Source organism: Gorilla gorilla, chromosome 10 (assembly GCF_029281585.2).
Source record: "Gorilla gorilla gorilla isolate KB3781 chromosome 10, NHGRI_mGorGor1-v2.1_pri, whole genome shotgun sequence".
NCBI classification, from domain to species: Eukaryota; Metazoa; Chordata; class Mammalia; order Primates; family Hominidae; genus Gorilla; species Gorilla gorilla.
The window spans coordinates 124,641,245-124,664,772 of record NC_073234.2 but is presented as its reverse complement, the minus strand read 5'-3'; the positions used below and the strand labels follow the sequence as shown (position 1 = coordinate 124,664,772).

Here is a 23,528-nt window from a genome sequence, read left to right as displayed (position 1 = left end):
AGCTACTTGGGAGGCTGAGGTGGGAGGATTGCTTGAGCCCAGGAGGTCAAGGCTGCAGTGAACAGTGATCATGCCTCTGCACTCCAGCCTGGGTGACAGAGCAAGACCTTGTCTCAAAATAATAATAATAATAATGAAACTAAAGCATCACATGTAGCCAGCAGCTACTACACTGGTCTAGACATCAAGTTGCACTTGGAAAGGGCTGAGGGATATTGAACTGGACAGAGACTCAGCTCAGGGGATGCCATGACATCAGTTACTTGCTACTGAACGGTGCATCACTACATGGTTCTCGTTTACCCTATGAGGCAGGGGTGGGGGAGAGCAGTCTTCAAATCAAAGTGTTTTCACATGGAACAAGGAGTGGATTTTTTTTTTATTTTTTGCTTTTAAAAATATAATTTATTTTATTTTATTTTATTTATTTTGAAGATGGAGTCTCGCTCTGTCACCCAGGCTGGAGTGCAATGGCACAATCTCGGCTCACTGCAACCTCCACCTTCTGGGTTCAAGCAATTCTGCTGCTTCAGCCTCCCGAGTAGCTGGGATTACAGGTGCCTGCCACCATGCCCAGCTAATTTTTGTATTTTCAGTAGAGACGGGGTTTCGCCATGTTGGCCAGGCTGGTCTCGAACTCCTGACTGCAGGTGATCCACCCGCCTTGGCCTCCCAACGTGCTGGGATTACAGGTGTGAGCTGCCACGCCCGGCCCTGGCTGCACTTTAGTATTTATTGCCCAAGATGTAAATGATAGCAGCCATTCCCACTTATGGAGTATGTCGATTTTAAGTATTTCACACATGTTATTGCATCTAATCATCACAATAATCCCTTGGGGTAGAATTATTATCCCTATTTTACAGATGTGAAGGACCAGAGAGGGTGAGTGATGGAGATGGGGCTTGGCCTCAGGTCTAATGCAGAGCCTGGACTTATAGCTGCAACATCGTACCAGGAATGAGTGGTAAATGATGAGGAGGCAGCTTGGAGCTCATTATAAGGAGGAACTTTCAGGCAGGTGGAGCTGTCCAAAGAGATGAAAGCTACAAGGCTGAAGGGTGAGCTGCCCAGCTTGGAAAGCATGCAAGCATTTCAGCCTCCCACCAACAGTGGCATACGACAGGGCTCCTGTCCATGGCTCTCCTAAGATGGAATTCAGGGTGCCAGTGTCTGTGAAGTTTTCTGGGGAGAGCACCCAAGGCCACCTTCTGATGCCCAAAGGGGTTGTTAGCCCTTGTGGCCTGGGGACTGACTACAGGGTCCCAGGCCTCAGGAGGAGGCTGGCTGAGATACCTTCTAAGGGCACACACAGACACTCCAGAAACCATTCCCCAAATTGGTTTTTTCTTTTAGAAAATCCTAAGGCCAAGAAGAAAATTGCCCCTGGAGGTCCCTGGCCTCACACCTGGGGGCCCCAATGCCTGGTGAGTCAGACATGGGCAGCCTGCTCCCGTCTTCATGATTACCTTGCTCGTCCTGTCACCACGGTCTGCGCCCAGGGTGCCATGATTTCCTTGAAACTGCCGTGGTCAAAGAATCCGCTCTGCCACGTTCCCTTCAGAGCTGTGGACAGAAGGGCAGAAGCCCAGGCTGGAGGGCCAGGTGGCTGGGGGCCCCCAGGACACTCCTGGCTGTGCAAAATCTCCCTAAGGACAGCCTGGCTTTAACCTCATAGCCCAGATACCCCTTTCTACCTAAAACCACACAGCCCAACCCCTTCCCCCCTTCCCAAAATGCCTCAAAAGACAAACAGGGCTGCAATAAATATAACAAGTCAAGAATTCAGTCTGTATGGAATATGTGACTACCATCAACAGCCAGCCAACTCCAAACACATAGATTCTAATCACGGACTCTGCCTTCTCTTCCTAAGATGCAGAGAGTGGGCAGACACCTCCAGAAGGTGGAATTTTAGGAAGGGACCACCTTCCCCGAAAAACTCATCCCTCACCTGCTAGCTGCTGGCTGCAGCTTCATAACCACTTAATTGGGAAAAAAGTTTCAATTTCCCAGAGAGACAGAGAGAGAATATGATGATGTCAATGACAGCCATTGGTGGGGAAGAAATGATGACTTAAATCCATGCAACAGCGTAAATGGCTGTGGCTCTGACCAGGAGCGGGCAGCCAGAGTAAGAGGCATCTCAGGCACGGGAGGCCCGGCACCCAGGCATGCAACAGCACAGCTTCAGCATCTGCTGAGCACTGGCCTGACAGTGAGAAGCCGAACATTTTTTAATTGAGATAAGCAGCCCCCTCAGTGTTTAGAGGCCAGAAAGCCCAAGAGAAATGAAAAGCGAGAGAAGGAAGCCACAGGGCTCCTTGCACTGCCTGGAGTCTAGCACGCTCCCGAGGGTCACCTCTCCTGCATTGCACAGCCGAGGAGCAGCCAAGTCTAAAGGTAGCAGCATGTGAAATTCTAGATTTGGGATATAGTGACAGGAGCAGCTCAACTTTCCTGTTGTGTTCTGGTTGCTCAGAATGAAATAATATACCTCCAAGAGAGAAACTCATCCCTTTCACAGAAAGAGAGAGAATGTGTGTGTGCATGTGCATGTGTGTTCACGTGTCCACATGTGTGTGTGTGTGTGTGTGTGTGTAGGTATAGAAGAGGTAAAATTGGCCAGGCATGGTGGCTCATGTCTGTAATTCCAGCACTTTGGGAGGCTGAGGCAGGCAGATCACTTGAGGTCACGTGTTCAAGACCAGCCTGACCAACGTGGTGAAACTCCGCCTCTACTAAAAATACAAAAATTAGCTAGGTGCGGTGGCAGACACCTGTAATCCCAGCTACTCAGTAGACTGAGTCAGGAGAATAACTTGAACCCAGGAGGCAGAGATTGCAGTAAGCCAAGATCGCGCCACTGCACTCCAGCCTGGGCGACAGGGCAACACTGTCTCAAAAAAAAAAAAAAAAAAAAAGAAGAAGAAGAGACCAAATAGCCTATCCTGTGTAAGCTCACAGAGTTCCTTTGTAAGAGAGAAAGAAAGAGAGAAAGATGCAGTCTTCTCTTTGAAACTCTGATGTTTCAGCACTGAATTTTCTACTGATGAGACAGTGGGGCAGTTAGAGACCATGGAGCATGGAGCATCAGGGGAGGGAGGGAGACCAGGACCACCATTGCACTGCACCTCCATCTATTAGCTCCAGAAACTGGAGGCTGTTTCCACCCCTTCTTGGTCAATGGCTCAGGAAAAGCCTAGAGTAAAATCTCCATTTCTCAACTCTCCCTGCATTTGATTTCAGGTGCACCTCTCTGGGATATGAGAACGAACATCAAGCCTTCTACCTAAGTACTCCTTTGTCTCAAGCCCTAGAAAGAAACCCGAGACCAGGTCCTAGGCAAAATACTTTAGAACTTACTTGGGTGAGGCCTTCCTGCAAGCATCCACCGGGGGTCGTAGGGAGCTCTGGATGGGAGGAATTCAATTTCTCTGTCAATGGGGTCAGCGGGTGTGATGATAGGGACAGGGCTGTGATTATCCTAAAAAAGAAAGCCAAGTCTCTGACTCAGTCTGTGGTGCTTGTCAATAATACCTCTGATCAGCACTTTGCTCCTCTGACTATGATTATGCCTGGTTATGCAGCAATATCCCCTCCCTAGGGCTCCTGAAGCCACTGCTCTGATTGGAAAATGCCAGATAAGGACTGGCCATCCCATGGATTCTTCTGAAATCTAGTTTATGAACTCCTGAGTGTGCTTCCCGGTTCAGATGGCGTCACTGATGCTGGGAAGTTACAGAAACGCAGGAAAGGGTTGCTACTGCTATATATGGTCAGATAGGAGGAAAAACATCTTAAAAGAAAGAAAAAGAGATTGGTTGCAGGGAATGGTGACAGATGGCATGCAGATGGGGAAAAGGGGCACTTGGGAATACAAACCGACATTTGTGACTTGGGGTTCTTGGCAGAAGATCTGGAATGACCTGAACTCTGTAAACCCAACCTCTCAGAAATGCTTATAATGAAGAATGACAACCTCACTCATTTGTAAGGAATGTTACAGTTAACCAAGAACTGTGCCCACGATTGTCCCCTTCTTACTTTGGTGAGGACCTACCAAACGCTGTGCTTTAAATATCACTTTACTTAATCATCATGATAACACCATGAGTTAGGTGTTATTATTATTCTCATTTCACAGATGAGGAAACAGGCTCAGAAAAACTTAGGGACTCTCCCAGTGTCTTACAGCTACTGAGGAGGAAGGCAGGAATCAAATCCAGCCTGACTGTAAAGCTTGAAGACTCAGTATTGTCCAATGCTGCCTCTTGTCAAGAGGCAATACTACCTCTTTCTAAAGGATTAAGAGATAGCATCCTTACAATGGCATTAGTGCCACCAAAAGAGCAAAGGACTGCTAGTACAGGGCTGGGCGCCAGAGAAGGAAGAAGGAGTAAGAAAAAACCCCAGCCACATGTGCAGTGCTTCCTGCTCCTCAGCCTCCCACACCACCCAGGAGGTGACAGGGACACAATTAGCCAATGAGCTTGATAATAGAGTCTTCCAGGCTCTAAGCTGCAGGGGGAGTACTGCACCTTTGGCATATAGGACAGCCACTCCAGGATGGTATAAACCCCCTCAAAGTCATCTGGCACGGTGATGTGGGAGACGCCATTGTAATGCATGATCTGAACGCCACCCAGCTGGTTGTTGGATGTGTAGACCTCTCTTCCCAGGACCTGCTTTGACACAAAATGGTTAGCAATGTCCTGCATGGTGCAGGGCTCTACCACCTGTTTGGAAATCATCTCAGTGCTTCTCAATCCTGGCTACACATTAGAATCACCCAGGAGTTTTCACAAATCCTGATGCTCAGGCTACATCCAGACCAATTATATCAGAATCTTCGAGGAATTAGTTTTTGTGTGTTGTTTGTTTTTTAGTTTCTAGATAATTCCAATATGCAGGCCAATTTGAGAACTGGTGATGCAGCTGACTTCTACCTTGACCATCTCAAAAGCAAAACCCTAGCTAGTGTTTCTGATTCAGCAGGTCTGCAGCAGGGCTTGAGGATGTGCATTTATAACAAGTTCCCATCTGATGCTGATGCTGTTGGTTCAAGAACCAGGCTTTGAGACTTTGGCTGGGATTTGAGCAGACATTAAGTATAGAGACTTTTCAACAAGGAAAATGTTTTAATACAGTGAAAAAAGTAGAATACAAAACTGTGTATTCACTATAAATTAACCACATAAAGACAGAAGATGAGAGGGAACTATACCAGAATGATAGAAGCTGCAAAATTACTTTTTTGGGGGGTTCCTTTTCTAATTTTCTGCAATGTGTAATGGCACTTCAATAATTTGTTTTAAAATGTCAGTAATACAGGGAGTTAGATTGACCAGAATTGCCTAAAACTAATTTTTTTTTTTTTCTCATAAGGACCCAGATAGCTGCAAATTGGAAAAAAAGAGCTCTTGTATCAGTAGGAATGAAACTGGCTTCATATTGAGAAAAATCCCCCACCAGAGACCAGTGGGAATGTTAAAATGACTCCTGGCCCCCCAAGGATCCACTCTGCACAGGCCCCTTTTCGGTCACCTTGTTGAGAGCACTTGCTCCTGTGAGGATGATGTGGGAGTTCTCCACCTGGATCACTCGCTGGCCCAGCCTCACCAAGTAGGCCCCAATCCCAATGGCTCGGCAGGTCACCTGTGGAGAGAGGACCCCTTCTGAATTCTGGAGAGTGGCGAGGGACCCACCCCCCACAGCAGGGAAGAGTCCAGGAACCTGCTGGGACCAAATGGAAGTTATGTTTTGACCAATGGCAACCCGATTTGGAGCCAAACCACAGTAGAGGCAAAAGCCTATTCTTCGGGCCACTTTATTGAGCTTGGATTCCTATCTGGAAATGACACGGTTAACAAAGATTGCCATAAAGACAAGCAGCAGACACTGAATGTTTCAGATCTTAAGAGGCTTGTGTGCAGCTCTTCTGAGCCTGGGCATTCATGGGCCATTGCAGCCTCTTAACGACCAAAAGGACACCTAGGAGTGCATGTAAAAACTGGTGAAATTCAAAATAAGGTCTGTACTGAGTTAACAATATTGTGCCAATGTCAGTTTCCTGGTTTTGATAATGTACTATGGTTATGTAAGTATCATAGGGGAAGCTGGGTGAAGGGTACTTGGAAATTCTCTGTAGTATCTTATAACTTATGGTGGGTCCTAGATGACTTCAAAATAAAAAGACTATACATATAATCTAGAAAACAAGCCCAAGGAAGATGCTTATGACCAACATTTTCCACTTGGAAACTGAAGATTCAACATTGCATGTAAAAATAAGGCCTTCCAAGGCAGTTTATCATTAAAGAGTACTATTATTCCTGCTGCTGCTGCTGTTAGAGTAGGTAGTTAAGCAGACATGAGCAGGGCAGGAGAGGAAGGCAACCATCAGGTGATAGTTAGGCAGTTGCTAAAGTGTCTCTCTAAAATGATTATTGGTCACAGCTGGCTCCAGGGAACGGCAATCTCCTGATAGATAGAAAACACCTGAAGCTAGTGATAAGCAGCTTCCCAGTAAGATCTCAGGAGCTGGGCGGGTGGGCTCAAGCATGCACGCTAAGAGGTAAGATGGCAGAGTTTATCTGGTACCATGCCCTTCTTCTAGGAACACTCGACTGGTAAAGGAGGAAAGCCTCAAGTGAGCATGCACACAACTTCAGTAAACACACTGTTCATGCGGCCCCTCCTAAGTGCTGGCAGACCACGTGCATGCAGACAGCCCACCCCAAGGGAAGAATCAGGGGAGAAGAAACACAAACCCTGGAATCATGCCAATGCATAAAACCCCAAAAGGGTTGGATGAGGCACTTGGATCTCTCAGGTTGCCTTGCTTGGCCCTCTTCCAAGTGTACTTCATTTCGTTCTTGCTTTAAAACTTTTTAATAAACTTTCACTCCTGCTGAGAAACTTGCCTCGGTCTCTCACTCTGCCTTAGACCCATACAGATTCACCACCACAAACACTACTACTACTACTACCACCACTGCTAGTACTAGAATTACTACTAGTACTAGTACTACTACTACAGTAGTACTACTACTACTACTACTAGAAACAGAAAACATTTTTGGAAAGGCCATGGGGATGGGATGGGGGCTACTCCTTATATGCCAGTTAAAGTCAGATAAAAGTTCTTCTAAACATTCAGTACCTTGAAAATAAGATGAGATTGGACCCTGATTCAAACAAACCACTAGAAAAGGGTATTTTGAGATAATTGTTAAACCACACTGGGTTTCAATGATATTGCTGATTCTGTTGGGTGTAATATTAGTATTTCAGTTATGTTTTTAAAAACCGGGGGAAGAGGGTGAGAGTCATTATCTGTTAAAGATCTACCCTTATGTATTTATGGATGAAAAGACATGATGGGGGCTGGCTTTAAAATACTCTAAAACAGCGTGCAGGGGATGGGGGTGAGATTGAGGAAATATCAGTGGGCTGGCATGTGGTAACTGTAGGAGGTATGTGACGGGCACATGGGGCTTATTATTGATTCTCTCTAATTTTGTGACAATTTTAAAGTTTCTATAATGGAAAGTTGAAAAGTAAGAGAAAATAGAAGAAGACTCACCAAGCTAATGGTGACGATCTCTTCGTAAGCCAGAGAGGACTCTCCAGCAATCATGCCTGAGCCCCTCAGATTCTCCACGCCCAAGCCATCATCCTTCCCGATGATATCCGTGATCATGTATCTTCAAAAGCAAGCACAGGTTAAAGGCTGGGCTCTAGCCCCAAAAAATCCAAGGTGGATGCATTTCCCAAGAAGGGACTGACTGGGCAGCAAGGTGAGAGATTGGAAGCAGACAAAGCATCCAGAGGCAAAATGAAATTGGCATCTAGGACCCTGAAAATGAGTGCTAAGATTTCTAAAAGGGCAAGTGCAGCATCAACAATCATCACCCTGCTCTGTAATCCCAGCAGTTTGGGAGGACGAGGCGGGCAGATTGCTTGAGGTCAGGAGTTTGAGACCAGCCTGGCCAATATGGCGAAACCCCATCTCTACTAAAAATACAAAAGCTAGCTGGGCGTGGTGGTGCACGCCTGTAATCCCAGCTACTTGGGAAGCTGAGGCAGAAGAATCGCTTGAACCTGGGAAGTGGAGGTTGCAGTGAGCCGAGATTGCACCACTGCACTCCAGCCTGGGTGACAGAGCGGGATTCTGTCTCAAATAAATAAATAAATCATCACACTGCTCCCATCTGTGAAAGGAAAATAAAAACTAGGACCACGATTCACAATGCCAAAAGGAACAATTTAAGCTGAAGCTGAGTTGTGCAAGCTGCCTTTCCTTTTGTTTCTTTAGTAAGCAGATAGATACGGATAAAAGCTGAAATATCTCCACAGGTAGTTCCTCTATGTCCACCTTATCTTATAGAAAGTGCTGACTTACTTACTGAGCGCAGGAAGAATACATAACTGACTTCCCCTGCCTGCGCCTTTTCTCCTGCAACATGTGATTACCAGAACTTCCCTCTTTCCCCTCCAGCCTGCTTTTCTCCTTTAAATACTGAAGGCCTCCAAATCGTCTTTGAAGAAAGGCACACGCCACAGACGGTTTCTATGATTCCGTGTTCTTTGCTTCTGGATGTGTCCCTAACCTTGGCAAAATAAACTTCTCGATTGAGACCTGTCTCAGATACTTTTTGGTTTATACAACCAAAGATGTCTGCCTGTTCAGAGGCTGTCTCAGTGAAATATCATCCTCAGCCCATATTCCTCCAATGGTCTACAGAGAGATGGGGGTACACAGAGGAAACCCGTTCACAATCAATCAAAAATTCCAGGGCCACATAATGAGAAACACTGTCCCGCCAGCCTCTGTTAGAGATTCACAATGCACTTTAGCATGTGTGATGGTTAATATTAAGTGTCTACTTTAGGATGCAAAGTACTGTTTCTGGGTGTGTCTTTGAGGGTGTTGCTAGAGGAGATTAACATTTGAGTCAGTGGACTGGGAGAGGAAGACCCATCCTCAATGTGGGTGCGCACCATCCAGTCATCCAGCTGCCAGCGTGGCTAGAAAAAGCAGGTGAAAGAAGGTGGAGTAAGCTGGCTTGCTGAGTCTTCTGGCTTTCATCTTTCTCACATGCTGGAAGCTTCCTGCCCTCAAACATCAGACTCCAGGTTCTTCGGCCTTTGGACTCTTGGACTTAACGCCAGTGGTTTGCCAGGGGCCCTCAGGCCTTTGGCCACTGAAGGCTGCACTATTGGCTTCCCTACTTTTGAGGCTTTTAGACTCAGACCGAGCCACTACTGGCTTCCTTGCTCCTCAGCTTGCAGACAGCCTATCATGGGACTTCACCTTATGATCGTGTGAGTCAATTCTCCTTAATAAAGTCCCTTTCATATATACATATATCCTACTAGTCCTGTCCCTCTGGAGAACGCTGACTAATACAGCATGCTACAGGTACTAAGAAGGCCTGCAATAAAGATGTTTATGAGATCTCATTTAACCCAGTGTTTCCCAAACTCATCTGACTATGGAATTTCCCCCCGGCTTGTCACTAACATTGCAAAAAACCCAGTCTAGGAAATCCTGAGTCAGTTAATCCCACTAAGAAAAACATAACTTGTCCTGGAAAAGATAGTAGCCTTTGAATGCTCTCAAAGAACAGACCTCTCTCTGCCCCACCTATACCTTCCCAGTTTGCCAAGTCACCGCTGCATCAGTTTGGTCACAAAATGTGAGCCTGCGGCTCCTAGGAGATTCACGAGAATCCAATCTCATTCTCCCTGCATGACGTGCTATTTTTTGTGAAAGGAGTCACTCATTTTAGAATGACAAGGATGGACTCACCTTGGAGAGTTTAACAAATGTTTAAGGCATCAGTGCCCCCAACAGGCATTGGTTCCCATCATACAAACACCACCACCCCACTGGAAAATATCGCCACAAACCCCGAGGAAAGAAGACAGCTGAAATTAACCACGAGCAAAATTAAGGAGCTACCTGATAAGTTATTTACCTGGATTCTCCTCCTTCCTCGATGTGTTTACAGTGGACGGAGTTCAGGGAGCTGATTCTGGTGTAGTCTTGGGGAGTCAGGTACAGGTATTTAAATCCCTTAAAAAATACTTTAGTGAGGCTACGAATCCAGTTCCCTGCACTGAAAGCCACTGTTTTTTTTTTTTAATGTGAACATCATAGGGATGGATGTTAATAACATGTTAGTAACATGTCAATGACACATTAACACATCTCATGTAAATACCGTATTAATAACAGCCATAAACTGAAGTTCTGCTTTGAGCTAAGCTCTCCTCTAAGGACTATCTCATTTTTATTTCTTATTGCCAGCACGCCAGCATGAAATTTTAATTTTCAAGATACACTGTTTAACCACTGTTTACATACTCTGTATATGTATATATGTTAAAAAATATTCTATTGCCACCCCAAAAATTATTTTTCTGTCTTCTTGGGGGTAGTGGGCAATATCGCCCCCGAGAATGCATGCTCTGAATGGAAAGGATGACTGTCCCCTGTCATTTCACATCACAGAATGTGTGCGCTTCCCTCATTCATCTTGCCTTTTATGGCAAGCTGGTATCTATACAACTCCCCGAAGATTTTTCTTTTTTTTTGAGATGGGGGGTCTTACTCAGTTGCCCAGTCTGGAGTGCAGTGGTATGATGATCATGGCTCACTGCAGCCTTGAACTCCTGGGCTCCAAGTGATCCTCCCACTTCAACTTCGCAAGTAGCTGGGGCTGACTACAGGCAGGCACCATCATGCTCACCTAGTTTTTTCATTAGTAGAGACGAAGTCTGGCTATGCTGCCTAGGTTACCTAGGTTGGTCATGAATTCCTGGCTTCAAGCTATCCTCCCACCCAAGCCTCCTGAGTTGCTGGGATGACAGGTGTGAGGCATAATTCTAAGAACGCTATGAGGCCAGGGAGTTGACACAATCACCTCTGCATTCTCAGTGCACACTGCATTCAGGAGCGCTCAGTGTATATCAGCTCAGGGTTTATAGACTTTTTTCATTATCCCCGTTAAGGAGCCTTTTTAGATCTTTTTTTTCTAATCACCAACCCCCCCGTCACAGTGAAATGTTAGTATCACTGATATACTGTATGCCTGTTTATACACTACATGTACATCTGTGCTTTATACATAAGTGAGATTTTTTTCACCTCTTGCAGGTGCTAGCACTCCCACTGAAAATACAGTAGTAGCTGAGCAGAATCACCCTGCCCCGCCAGCTTCATGACGTACTTTGTGGGGGTCTTCTGGGTCCACCCAAGCCACGTGGAACATGTGTTTGATCTCCTCTGCCATGCCAATACGGGCGCCACTGTTGGCTGCCACGTAAATTTTGGGAATGCCCTCTGCCCGGGCCATCTCGGATGCCCGCAGGTACAGAAGGTCCTCCCCAGGGCCAAAGGATCCAATGCGAAAGGTTATGTCGTTGCCGATGACGATCACGTCCCGTCCTTCCGGGTACTCCTGGGTCTTAAACCTCATTTTGAAGGCCACCATGCCCACCTGGCAAGGGGATGAATGCACAAGGAAAATGAGTTTGTTTCTTTGGGGGAAAACTTTTTATTTTATTTTAGTTATTATTATTATTTTTAGATACAGGGTCTTGCTCTGTTGCCCAGGCCAGAGTGCGGTGGTGCAATCACAGCTCATTGCAGCCTCAACCTTCTGGGCTTAAGCAATCACTCCTGCCTCAGTCTCTCGAGTAGCTGGGACTATAGGAGCGCATCACCACACACAGCTAATTTTAAAATTTTATGTAGAGACAGGTTCTCACCATGTAGCCCAGGCTGGTCTTGAACTTCTGACCTAAAGTGATCCACCCACCTTGGCCTCCCAAAGCACTGGGATTACAGGTGTGAGCTACTGCACCTGGCCCAAAAATATTTTTAAGGGGGTGACTCCAGCCAGGGGCTAGGCTCTGCTGAGCTATTACCTCATTTCCACCAGGAAGTCGGTTCATCTCCACCAGCTGGCCCTGAGAGTCCAAAACTAATTCAGTGTATGTCAGGATGTCTTTGGGATACTTGTCTGGGGAGCCCCACAGTTTAAAGAGAGCCTGGGGAGAGAAGAGGAAAGAGAAAAAACTTGAAGTCATCAGTAGGGAAGAACTATCTTTCCCAGATAGAGATGATCTGTCATGATTCCAGGGTGAATTCTGTAGTTCACTCTCTCTTTTTGAATCATGAAATATTTAAAGCATATTTAAATATGGGCACCCATCCAGTGGCTCTGTCAAATCTTGATTTTTCTATAGTTGTTTAAAGTTTTTGAAAGAAAGAAGAAAGATGCGATTGAAGCCCCAGCTCATTCTTCCTCCCAACTCCAACCCACAGGTGACCATTCCCTTGAATTCAGTGCCTACCCAGTCCTATGCATGCTTTTTTTCATTTTCCTTTATCCTGTATGCATACATTGGAAACATACAGTATCATTTTGCACTGCAAACTTTAAATAAAGAGTACCACACTGTACACATCCTCCCGCAAATTACTTTTTCTATTTTTTTTTTCTCTTGTTGCCCAGACTGGAGTGCAATGGCGCAATCTCAGCTCACCGCAACCTCTGCCTCCGGGATTCAGTGATTCTCCTGCCTCAACCTCCCGGGTTGAGGCACCACCACACCTGGCTAATTTTGTATTTTTAATAGAGACAGGGTTTCTCCATGTTGGTCAGGCTAGTCTCAAATTCCTGACCTCAGGTGATCCACCCACCATGGCCTCCCAAAGTGCTGGGATTACAGGCGTGAGCCACCACGGCCGGCCGCAAATTACTTTTTCTACTCCTCTTTGTTTGAGAGATTTATCCATATTGATAAATTTAGCTCTGGTCTGCTGTTCAGTTTTCCATTCTCTCGATAGATAGATAGATAAATAGATAGATATAGACATAGATATAGATATAGAGGCAGACAGACAGACAGACAGCTGGGTGTGGTGGCTCACGCCTGTAATCCAAACACTTCGGGAGGCTGAGGCAGGCAGATCACCTGAGGCCAGGAGTTTGAGACCAGCCTGGCCAACACAGTGAAACCCTGTCTCCACTATAAATAAAAAAATTAGCCAGGCATGGTGGCTCATGCCTGTAAAAAAGAGACGATGGATTTATCTAAAAAAGAGACGATGGATTTGCTTCTGGTTTAGTCATGTTTCTTCCCTTATAGCTCTTGAGGTCAAAGGCAAAAGGATACAGACAATGACATTCTTAATCATAAGTTTCCACTTATTAAGCGCCCACTGAATACATACACTTTTCCAACAACTTTTGGTAGGTACTGTTATTATTCTTATTTGACAGAAGAGGAAACTGAGGCCCAGAGAGGTGAAGGAACTTGGCTAGGGACAGCAGGAAGCAAAAGGACAGATCCAGCATTCGAGCTGAGGCCCGAGTTACTCTAAAGAGCAGCTTTTCCTACTCTTTCACATCCTCTATGCATGAGGCATAGGCACAGGTAGGAACAGATGCTTCCTGCCTACACTGGAAGGTCCTTGACTTCGGTTTCATGAACGTCATTCACTTGTTGATGGGGTTGTTGTTTTTCTTGTAAATTTGTCTGAGTTCTTTGTAGATTCTGGATATTAGCCCTTTGTCAGATGAGTAGATTGCAAAAATTTTCTCCCATTCTGTAGGCTGCCTGTTCACTCTAATGGTAGTTTCTTTTGCTGTGCAGAAGCTCTTTAGTTTAATTAGATCCCATACCAACATGGCACATGTATACATATGTAACAAACCTGCACATTGTGCACATGTACCCTAGAACTTAAAGTATAATAAATAAATAAATAAATATATATAAAAAATGTCATTCCAAAGCAATGCTGGGAAATGAAGAGACATTCACATCACCAATGTCAGTGGTTCAGGCTCCTTTAAAGCCCCTATGGCATAAACATATAAAGGCATAAAAAATACTTGAAGAAAATGCACCCAAATGTTCTTTCAGGCATTGATGGTGGGAAAATTACATATGAATAAAATTTTACTTCCTTATTCTTATCTTTCCATAGTTTCCTATGTATACTTTAATCATCAGAAAAACATAATAAAACATTTGTTTTTGTTTTTGTTTTTGTTTTTGAGACAGACTCTCGCTCTGTCACCAGGGCTAGAGTGCAGTGGCGCCATCTCAGCTCACTGCAGCCTCCACCTCCCGGGTTCAAGCAATTCTCCTGCCTCAGCCTCCCGAGTAGCTGGGACTACAGGTGCCTGCCACTACGCCTGGTTAATTTTCGTATTTTTAGTAGAGATGGGGTTTCACCATGTTGGCCAGGCTGGTCTTAAACTCCTGACCTCAAATGATCCACCTGCCTCAGCCTCCCAAAGTGCTGGGATTACAGGCGTGAGCCACTGCGCCCAACCCAAAACATTATTTTTTAAGAGTAGACTAAAAATTACTCAAGGCAGTGACCCCCTCCTCTTTCCCACAGCTGTCTAGACTTCGAATGGTGCCTGGTAAGTAGCAGGTACTTAATAAATGACCATTAAAAAGACCAGAAGGAAACACATCAAAATGTTAAGCAATTTGTCATCAGAGTGTGGGACTAGGAATTATTTTTTCTTTGTTCCAACCTCCTTTATTTTCTGAAGTTTCTATATCCTATGACTTTATCATTGGGATAAATTAGTCTTATTTGGAGAAAAATACTATGAAGTTGTTCTCAACACATTCATTTCTTTTTCTTCAATGCAGACATTGTTCTTTTTTTTTTGAAGACGGGGTCTCACTCGGTCACCCAGGCTGGAGTGCAGTGGTGACATCATGGCTCACTGCAGCCTCGACCTCCCAGGCTCAGGTGATCCTTCCTGCCTCAGCCTTCAAGTAGCTGGGACTACAGGCATGTGCCACCACGCCCGGTTAATTTTTGTATATTTTGTAGAGATGGGGTTCTTCAACTCCTGGGCTCAAGCAATCCTCCCTCCTCGGCCTCCCGAAGTGCTGGGATTATAGGCATGAGCCACCGCACCTGGCAAGACCTTGTCCTTTACACTGGGTCTTTAGAAGGAGAATTAAGGATGGGCTTTGGTTCTGGTGGAGTCTGCTGGGAGGACCCAGGGGGTACCGCCTCTGAGCCGCTGGACTTGCCTGCCTGAACATTTCCGGGAAGTCATAGATGTAGGTGGTTCCCAGGGTCTGGGCCTGGAATCGCTTGGCCTGGAGCAGATCCTTGGTGACGTAGGGAGTATTGATCAGCATCCCGTGCTGGGGCCCTTGCTTGTTGCCGAAGGAGTGAAACATGATCTGGACCAGAAAGGAAGGAAAACAGAGAGTGAGAGAGAATCACACATCTCCCCCAATTTATTTCTGCCCAGTCCTCAATGAAAATGCAGGTGGGGGAAGCAAAGCATGTCACATGGCATAACAAAGTGAGTGCCTGGGCTACGTAAAACTCCCTTCTTCACCACTGTGGAGGGCCAGAACAAGAAGGGACAACAGGGGCTGTGGAATGCAGTTCCAAAAATACAGTGATCAAGGCATCACACACTCCCAACAACAGGCATGCATGGAAACGCTGGTGAAATCCGAACGTGGTCAGTGTTGGTGCGAACAGTCCTGTGCCAATGTCAATTTCCTGTTTTAATGATGTGCAATGGTGAAGTTCAACATTAACATTGGGGGAAACTGGGTGAAAATCCTCTGCACTATTTTTTTTCTTCTGTACTAATTTTGCAACTGCTTGAGAGTCTTCAGTCTTCAATTACTCCAAAATAAAAAGTGCATAGAACAGGCACAATGGCATGTGCCTGTAGTCCCAGCTACTTGGGAGGCTGAGGCCAGAAGATTGCTTGAACCCAGGAGTTCAGGCCCAGTCTAGGCAATATCTCTTTAAAAAATGGCGTGTGTATATATATATGTATATTTTTATGTACACACATAGGAATTTAAATGGCAGTCAAAAGAACATTTAATTCACTTTACAAAAGTCTGTCCTAGAACATGGTTGGGAAAGTATTTCCCTAAGTGAACCAATCTGAGGACTGCATTATAGTCAACCACAGTAGTGCACAACTTATCCCAAATACGGCCATATGGCCAGGCGTGGTGGCTCACGCCTATAATCCCAGCACTTTGGGAGGTCGAGTCAGGGATTCGAGACCAGCCTGGCCAATATGGCGACACCTTGTCTCTATCAAAAATCCAATATGACCACAGAATGGATTAAACTTGGAGATTCACTCTCCTTCTTAGGTGAGTGAAAAACCAAGATTCGAAGGCTAACACATTTAACATAACACTCAGAGGGGGCTACCCCAACCCAGAATGACATGGGAGAGCAAGGCAAGACCGCCTCCAAATGCCATCTTAATCTACAAATTGATGGCCCAAGCAGCCTGCTTCTGCTTTGACTTAGACCCCCACGGCACGGGCCAGCCTTACATTTCCAGATCTGGAGTCAGTCACTTCTTTGTAGAGGCTGATGTCCAGGTAGTAGCCCGACTCATTGGTGATGAACAGGCGGATGGGAACGGCACTGCCGGTGGTGGTCTGGCGGATGTTGATCTTGACCTCAGCCTGTAGCACACGGAGTTTCCACAGCCGGCTGCCGTAGCGCATAACCATGTAGCGCACGGACTCCTCGATCTGCCCCAAAACACAGCAATTCCAGTTTCAGGGCCAAGACATCCCAAGGACATTTGCAGTAGCACTGATACTAATAAGAGGATGAGATATACTGACTGCAAAAACGCCTGGGACATAGTGTGTATCCAACAAAAAGTATTAACTAATAACAAGCAACGGCTCTTGCTAAGCATTTAAAACTCTATCTCATTTTGCCCTCGTAAGTACTCAAGAGAGGCGAGCTTTTCTAATCCCTCATTGACAGATAAGGAAACTGAGGCTGATAAGTGACTAAACTAGTACTGCTATGTTATACTATCTTTACATGCCTTCCACTCAAGCCATTGCACTGCCTCCTTCTGGAACTACCTGAACTAGTGAGGCCAGAGCTTCCACATGGGTCCCCTGAATCCCCCAGATACCAAACGGATGTATCAGGACTTCTCTTTTTAATAATACTATTGTATTAATTATTTTTAATAATATATATTATTAAATAATAAAATAAAATACATTTATATATTTTAATATTAATATATCGATATTAATATTAATTTTATTAATAATCTTAATATTTTATTTTTTAATTTTTAAAATTTTTAGTAGAGATAGGGTCTCTCCATGTTGCCCAGGCTTGTCTCAAGCTCCTGGGCTCAAGCAATCTACCCACCTCAGCCTCCCAAAGTACTGGGATTACAAGTGGGGCTTCTTTCATTCCAGAATCACCACCATAAAAGTCTGTCTGCTCGTGAAGAGCCACCTGACAGGGAACACTCAGCCACAGACCTCACGATCTCACATCTCTCCCCACCCACATGCAGTCCCCAGTGCAGCCTGGAACTAGGGAAAGGACAAAATTTTGTTTTGAAAGACGTTTTGAGCATGCTTGTCATCCTTAAAGTAAAGCATTCCCTTGCAGGGCATGGCTAAAACATAGCTCTAGAATTGAATGGCAGAAGGTTTGCTCTCCTCCCACAGCAACTGAGGCTCAGATACGCATGGTTTCATCCTGGAACCCAGGTCTTGAGTGGCAAGAGACAATACCCCAAAGCAACATGGCTCAGAGGGTGAACCCAGAGCCCGGTGAGAGCCCCCCTGCAAAGGCGAGACCTTGAAGGGGTCCATGATGACAGTGGGCACGAAGTTGAGGAAGATGTGGTTGCAGTCGGTGCGCACGCTGGTGTTATTGAACGCCACCTCCAGCTCATCCATGGCCTCCAGGAGCAGCCGCTCACCTTCGTTCTGCAGGTATTCGAAGGAGGCTTCCTGCCAAAGGGTGGGAGGGGCAGCTGCTCAGGCCAGGGGTGCAGGCCCACTCCCAGCTGGCTGGAAACTCAGCCCCAAAGAGGCAGAGACAGGAGGAAAACATTCCCCTCCTCCAAAAAGTGTGCCAGGCAAGAACAGCAGAGCCCTGCCTCTCAGAGGCGAAGGGACTGCAAAGCTGTTGAGTGTATTGACGTGTGTCCTATTTTCTGCATTCTGACACTTTGACACCTGGGGCCTTGCTGACCCTGGATCATACCTGGGGACACAAACCACCTGCTCTAATCACCCAGGGCCAGATTCCTGAGAACCAGAGACAGCTTCTATATCCCAGGGTCTGCTGAGATGATTCACAGCCAATCCTAAACCTGTTTACTCAGCCTCACTTTTTTCTTCTCCAGGAAACCACAATCAAGGCTCTCGTCCATGTCTTCCATGTCTTCCCCTCTGTCCCTCTGCTGCCTGACCAACCCCAGAGCCTCCCCATGTGGCCCCGTGGCAGGGAGAACCCCTTCTTCTTGGGAACTATGAGTAATAAACTGTCTTTTTGATGGCAGTTGTCTCCTGATCTGTTGGCCTCACCATACCTCAACAATAATAAAACCTATTAAAACGGCTTGGCCAGGCACAGTGGCTCACGCCTATAATCCCAGCACTTTGGGAGGCCGAGATGGGTGGATCAGTTGTCAGGAGTTCGAGACCAGCCTGGCCAACATGGTGAAACTCCGTCTCTACTAAAAATACAAAAATTAGCTGGGCATGGTTGTGGGCGCCTATAATCCCAGCTACTTAGGAAGCTGACACAGGAGAATCGCTTGAACCCGGGAGGCAGAGGTGGTAGTGAGCCAAGATCATGCCACTGCACTCCAGCCTGGGTGACAAGAGCAAATCTCTGTATCAAAATAAAAATAAAACATCTAGCTGACAGGTAGCAAAAAAACTGCAGTTAGCTTAATATCCATCAATAGGGCCAGGCGTGGTGGCTCACGCCTGTAATCCCAGCACTTTGGGAGGCCGAAGTGGGCGGACCACCTGAGGTTGGCAGTTTCAGACCAGCCTGACCAACATGGAGAAACCCCATCTCTACTAAAAATACAAAATTAGCTGGGCATGGTGGGGTGTGCCTGTAGTCCCAGCTACTCAGAAGGCTGAGGCAGGAGAAGTGCTTGAACCCGGGGGTGCGGAGGTTGCAGTGAACTGAGATTGTGCCATTGCACTCCAGCCTGGGCAACAAGAGCAAAACTCCATCTCCAAAAAAATATATATATAAAATAATTATATATACATTTATATAAATATATATTTATATAAATACATAATATGTATTATATTATGTATATTATATATCATGTTATATTATATAACATATTATATATATTATATTATGTATATTATATATTATATGTTATATTATATAATATATTATATATATTATTATATATAATTATATATATAATTATATATATGTTTCCATCAATACGGGATTAGTAAAAAAAAAAAAAATTATACACGATACATCCGTGCAAGGAAATAATATGTGGTTGACCACTCTTTATTAACAATGAAAGAGGTCCACAAGTAACTGACCAATTAAATAATAATATATTCAAATGATCTGTCCACTCTGAGCTCTTATCAGCAACTTATGCCTACAACTCTAGGTTTCAGGGACGGAATTGTGTCTAGAAACAGTCAACAACTAAGCTGGCCCCTCAGTGACAGGATTCTCTGTCCTTGAGCTAGGTTCTTAAAAATAGTTTTCAGTCTTATTTAAAATTTTCACAATATAATCATGGATTACTTCTGTTTCTTTTTTCTTTTTTTTTTTTTTGTGATAGGGTCTCACTCTATCCCCCAGGCTGAAGTACAATGGCTCCATCTCAGCTCACTGCAACCTCTGCCTCCCAGGTTCAAGCGATTCTCATGCCTCAGCCTCCTGAGTAGCTGGAATTACAGGTGTACACCACCACACCCAGGTAATTTTTGTATTTTTAGTAGACACAGGGTTTCACCATGTTGGCCAGGCTGGTTTTGAACCCCTGACCTCAAGTGATCCGCCCACCTCAGCCTCCCAAAGTACTGGGATTACAGGCATGGGTCACTGCACCCGGCCATAGATTACTTTTCTAAATGCAATAAACAATGGAAAACGATCACTCAGTCAGCAAATATAAGAAATTCCCTGAACAAACCAGTATTTTTCTATCCTGGAAATTTTATTCTCATGCGCAGAGACCCACATAATACAAGAAACAGATCCAAGTGCCACCAGCCTGGACATGATCACAGGCCACTTTGCTGTCCGCCTCCTTCCCTGGACTGGAGCATCGCAAGGGCAGGACCCTGGGTGTTAGTGTACTCTCCATCCCCAGCATGCAGCCCAGGACCCAGCACAGAGCAGGAGTGTAAGGAAGGGAGGGCCAGGTTCTGAGAGAGGAAGAAATGCTCTGTGACGTCTTACCTTTGTGATCAGGTCGGAGTGCCTGATGATGGCGCGGATGAAGAACCTATGGTCCGTCACTTCCACCCCTTCCTTCACCTTGGCAGCACCCAGGTAAAGGTGCATCTTGTGGTTGGCACAGGGCACGGCGGTCAGATCGAAGTTACGCATCCGGTTGAGTTCCAGCTGGAAGGCCAGGGCAGGTTCCAAGTGACGGTAAATGCGATCTTCTGCAAACTGTAGGCGGACCAGAGAGAGAAGACAGACACATACACACACAGCTTGACATTGGAGCTGCGTCCCTGCTTGGTCCACGCCCTACTCTGCAGACCTCTGGTGTCCATGGGTTTGGCACTTAGGAATGCAGCATTCATGATGTCCCCTAATTGTAAGCTACCCCCAGGGCTCCAGATATTTGGGGTTTTGCTAAGATCTGAGGAGAGCTACAGGCATTGCAAGCCTGTTGTGCTGGGTGCAGCGCTGGCTCCTGGGGGAACCTAGCTAGTCCCTATCACCTGCCAGCGTGACCAGGCAGGCTGTTCTCCATCTGTCACAGCCTGTGGCAATTCTCATGAAGCCACTAACCCCTGGTTTCTTGGTGGAAATTGGTCCCCGAGAAGAAAGCAACTGACAGTACTGGAAACTAAACTGAAAAAAAAAAAACGAAGACTTTAAGAAAAGGATGTGTCTTAGCTAGAAAAATAAAGCTTTGGATAAATTAAAATGCAAAATGCTGAATTTGGTGGGGTCTTGAATCAGTGCTGGGAATAAACCTACCTGTTCTACAACAGGGATCGGTAAACGTTTTCTTAAATGGCCAGAGAGTAAATGTTTTAGGCTGATGGATCATACGGGCTCTGTCACAACTACTCAATTCTGCTACTGTTAGAGAGTGAAAGCCAGAGCAGACAATGTGGAATCAAATGGGTGTGGCTGTGTTCCAATAAAACTTTATTCGTAAAAACAGGCAGCTGGTCTGCAAGTGAGTTTGCCAACCACTGTTCTAGAAGAGCATAAGAAAAACAGTTTGGAAAAAATGTCTTACTGAGTACATCAGCAAGTACTGAAAATTATTCAAGCAAGACAGAAACCTGTAGTGAGGCTGAAAGGGCAAGATTCTCAGGTCTGAGTGCCATGCAGGGAACAGAGGGCTCTCAATGGAAATACAATCCCAGAGGAAGACTGCAGTCTACACAAAAGTTGCTACATTCTTGAATATGGGGATGCCTTAAGGACTGCAGACTATATTCTTCATGAATATCAAAGATGCCAGGGAGCTGGGAGGCACAGTGGCATGTGCCTATAGTCCCAGCTACTCGGGAGGCTGAAGCAAGAGAATCGCTTGAGCCATAAGTTCGAGTCCAGCCTGGGCAACACAGTGAGACCCCATCTCTTTTTTTTCCTTTTTTTTGAGACAGAGTCTCACTCTGTCACCCAGGCTAGAGTGCAGTGGAATCACCTTGGCTCACTGAAACCTCTACTTCCCAGGTTCAAGCAATCCTCCCACCTCAGCCTCCCAAGTAGCTGGGACCACAGGCTTGCATCACAATGCCAGGCTGATTTTTTAATTTTTTTGTAGAGACAGGGTCTCACTATATAACCCAGGCTGGTCTAGAACTCCTGAGCTCAAGCAAACCTCCTGCCTCAGCCTCCCAAAGTGCTAGGATTACGGGCATGAGCCACCACACCCGGCCCCATCCCATCTCTTAAAAAATAAAACAAGATGCCAGAGAAGAGAAAACATCATTACTTTTGGCCATACCTCATCTCTTGCTCTGAATGTGAAAAACTTGGGAAATTCTTTCTGCAAAAAGAAATCCACACACAAGACAATTAAATCAAGCAAGACGCATTGAAATATGTACATCCTTATTTAGTGATTGTAAACGATTACATTCACTTCTAGAATGAATCATTTGGAAATCCTTCTCCTTTCTAATGATCTCTTTCACCCAAATCTACAAAATAAATATCAAATAAATGGCACACACCAAGGCTTGGAGAATGGAAAAGACTCATAGAGATGAACTGTGAACTAACCTCTTGGGCAATCAAGAATGTGATTCGTCGGAGTCCATAATCCACAAGGATATTTTTCTGCATTAAAAACCAAAGACACTATGGAATATTATTTGGCTGTAAAAAGAACTGAAGTATTGCTGCATGTTACCACACGGATGAACCTGTAAACATTATGCTAAGTGGAAGATGTCAATCATAAGAGACCTCCTGTGATCTGATTCCATTTATATGAAACGTCCGGAATAGGCAAATCTATAGAGAGAGAAAGTAGATTAGTGGTTGCCTAGGGCTGTGGCGGGGAGAGGGTTTTTGGGTTGGGGACAGAGGGGAGTGACTGCTAACAGGTACAGGGTTTTTCTATGGAGTGATGAGAATGTCCTAAAATTGACTCTGGTGATGGTTGTACAACCTGGTGAATATACTAAAAACATATTAAATTGTACACTTTTTTTCTTATTTCTTCTAAAAAAAAAAAAACGGGATACATGTGCAGAACGTGCAGGCTTGTTACACAGGTATATATGTGCCATGGTGGTTTGCTGCACCTACTGACTTGTCCTCTAAGTTCCCTCCCCTTGGCCCTCACCCCCCGACAGGCCCCGGTATGCGTTGTTACCCTCCCTGTGCCCATGTGTTCTCAATGTTCAGCTCCCACTTATGAGTGAGCACATGCGGTGTTTGGTTTTCTGTTCCTGTGTTAGTTTGCTGAGGATGATGGCTTCCAGCTTCATCCATGTCCCCGCAAAGGACATGATCTCATTCTTTTTTATGGCTGCAAAATTGCACACTTTAAATGGGTGAATTGTGTAGTATGTCAATGATGTCTCAATAAAGCTGTTATTAAAAAGATAATTAAAAAATATCACATTGTATACTGTAAATATATATAATTTTTTTTGAGACAGGGTCTCGCTCTGTCCCCCAGGCTGAAATACAATGGCATCACAGGCTTACAGAGCAACCTGCTGTTATTGGCACACTTGGTCATCAATGTAAGTAGCCATTTTAAAACTGCCAGTTTCTGGATTATTCCAACAAAAACATTCCCAGAAAATCTCCAAACTATTTATTGGGTGTGCCCTCTGTACCGGGGACTGGCTAAGCCGTGTACATACTTTGTCATTGAATCATTGCAACACCGTGAGCGAGAGAAATGCTGACCCCACGTTCAGCCACATCTGCCCAAGGTCGCCAGCTAGGAGGCGAGCAGAGCTAGAGTGGGAAGCCAGGTCTGTGGCTC

At 45.4% G+C, this 23,528-nt stretch overlaps 1 protein-coding gene across 13 annotated transcripts in view; it reads right to left on the bottom strand.

Moving 5' to 3' along the window:
* ACACB (acetyl-CoA carboxylase beta) overlaps positions 1-23,528 on the bottom strand; it is a 155,854-nt gene that overhangs the window by 10,519 nt on the left and 121,807 nt on the right. For 6 of the 13 annotated variants that reach the window (XM_055358980.2, XM_055358976.2, XM_063694294.1 and 3 more), the window contains 14 exons: positions 22,307-22,384; positions 22,029-22,070; positions 20,288-20,503; positions 17,674-17,829; positions 16,381-16,584; positions 15,088-15,243; positions 11,941-12,063; positions 11,241-11,510; positions 9,987-10,084; positions 7,589-7,709; positions 5,548-5,658; positions 4,542-4,685; positions 3,367-3,487; positions 1,470-1,566 (listed from right to left, as the gene is read on the bottom strand). In XM_055358980.2, coding sequence (XP_055214955.1) covers positions 1,470-1,566; positions 3,367-3,487; positions 4,542-4,685; positions 5,548-5,658; positions 7,589-7,709; positions 9,987-10,084; positions 11,241-11,510; positions 11,941-12,063; positions 15,088-15,243; positions 16,381-16,584; positions 17,674-17,829; positions 20,288-20,503; positions 22,029-22,070; positions 22,307-22,384 — 1,937 coding nt within the window. Of the gene's footprint in view, positions 1-1,469; positions 1,567-3,366; positions 3,488-4,541; positions 4,686-5,547; positions 5,659-7,588; positions 7,710-9,986; positions 10,085-11,240; positions 11,511-11,940; positions 12,064-15,087; positions 15,244-16,380; positions 16,585-17,673; positions 17,830-20,287; positions 20,504-22,028; positions 22,071-22,306; positions 22,385-23,528 lie in introns of those variants that run through there. The other 7 variants (XM_055358981.2, XM_055358978.2, XM_055358977.2 and 4 more) reach the window with 2 other exon arrangements.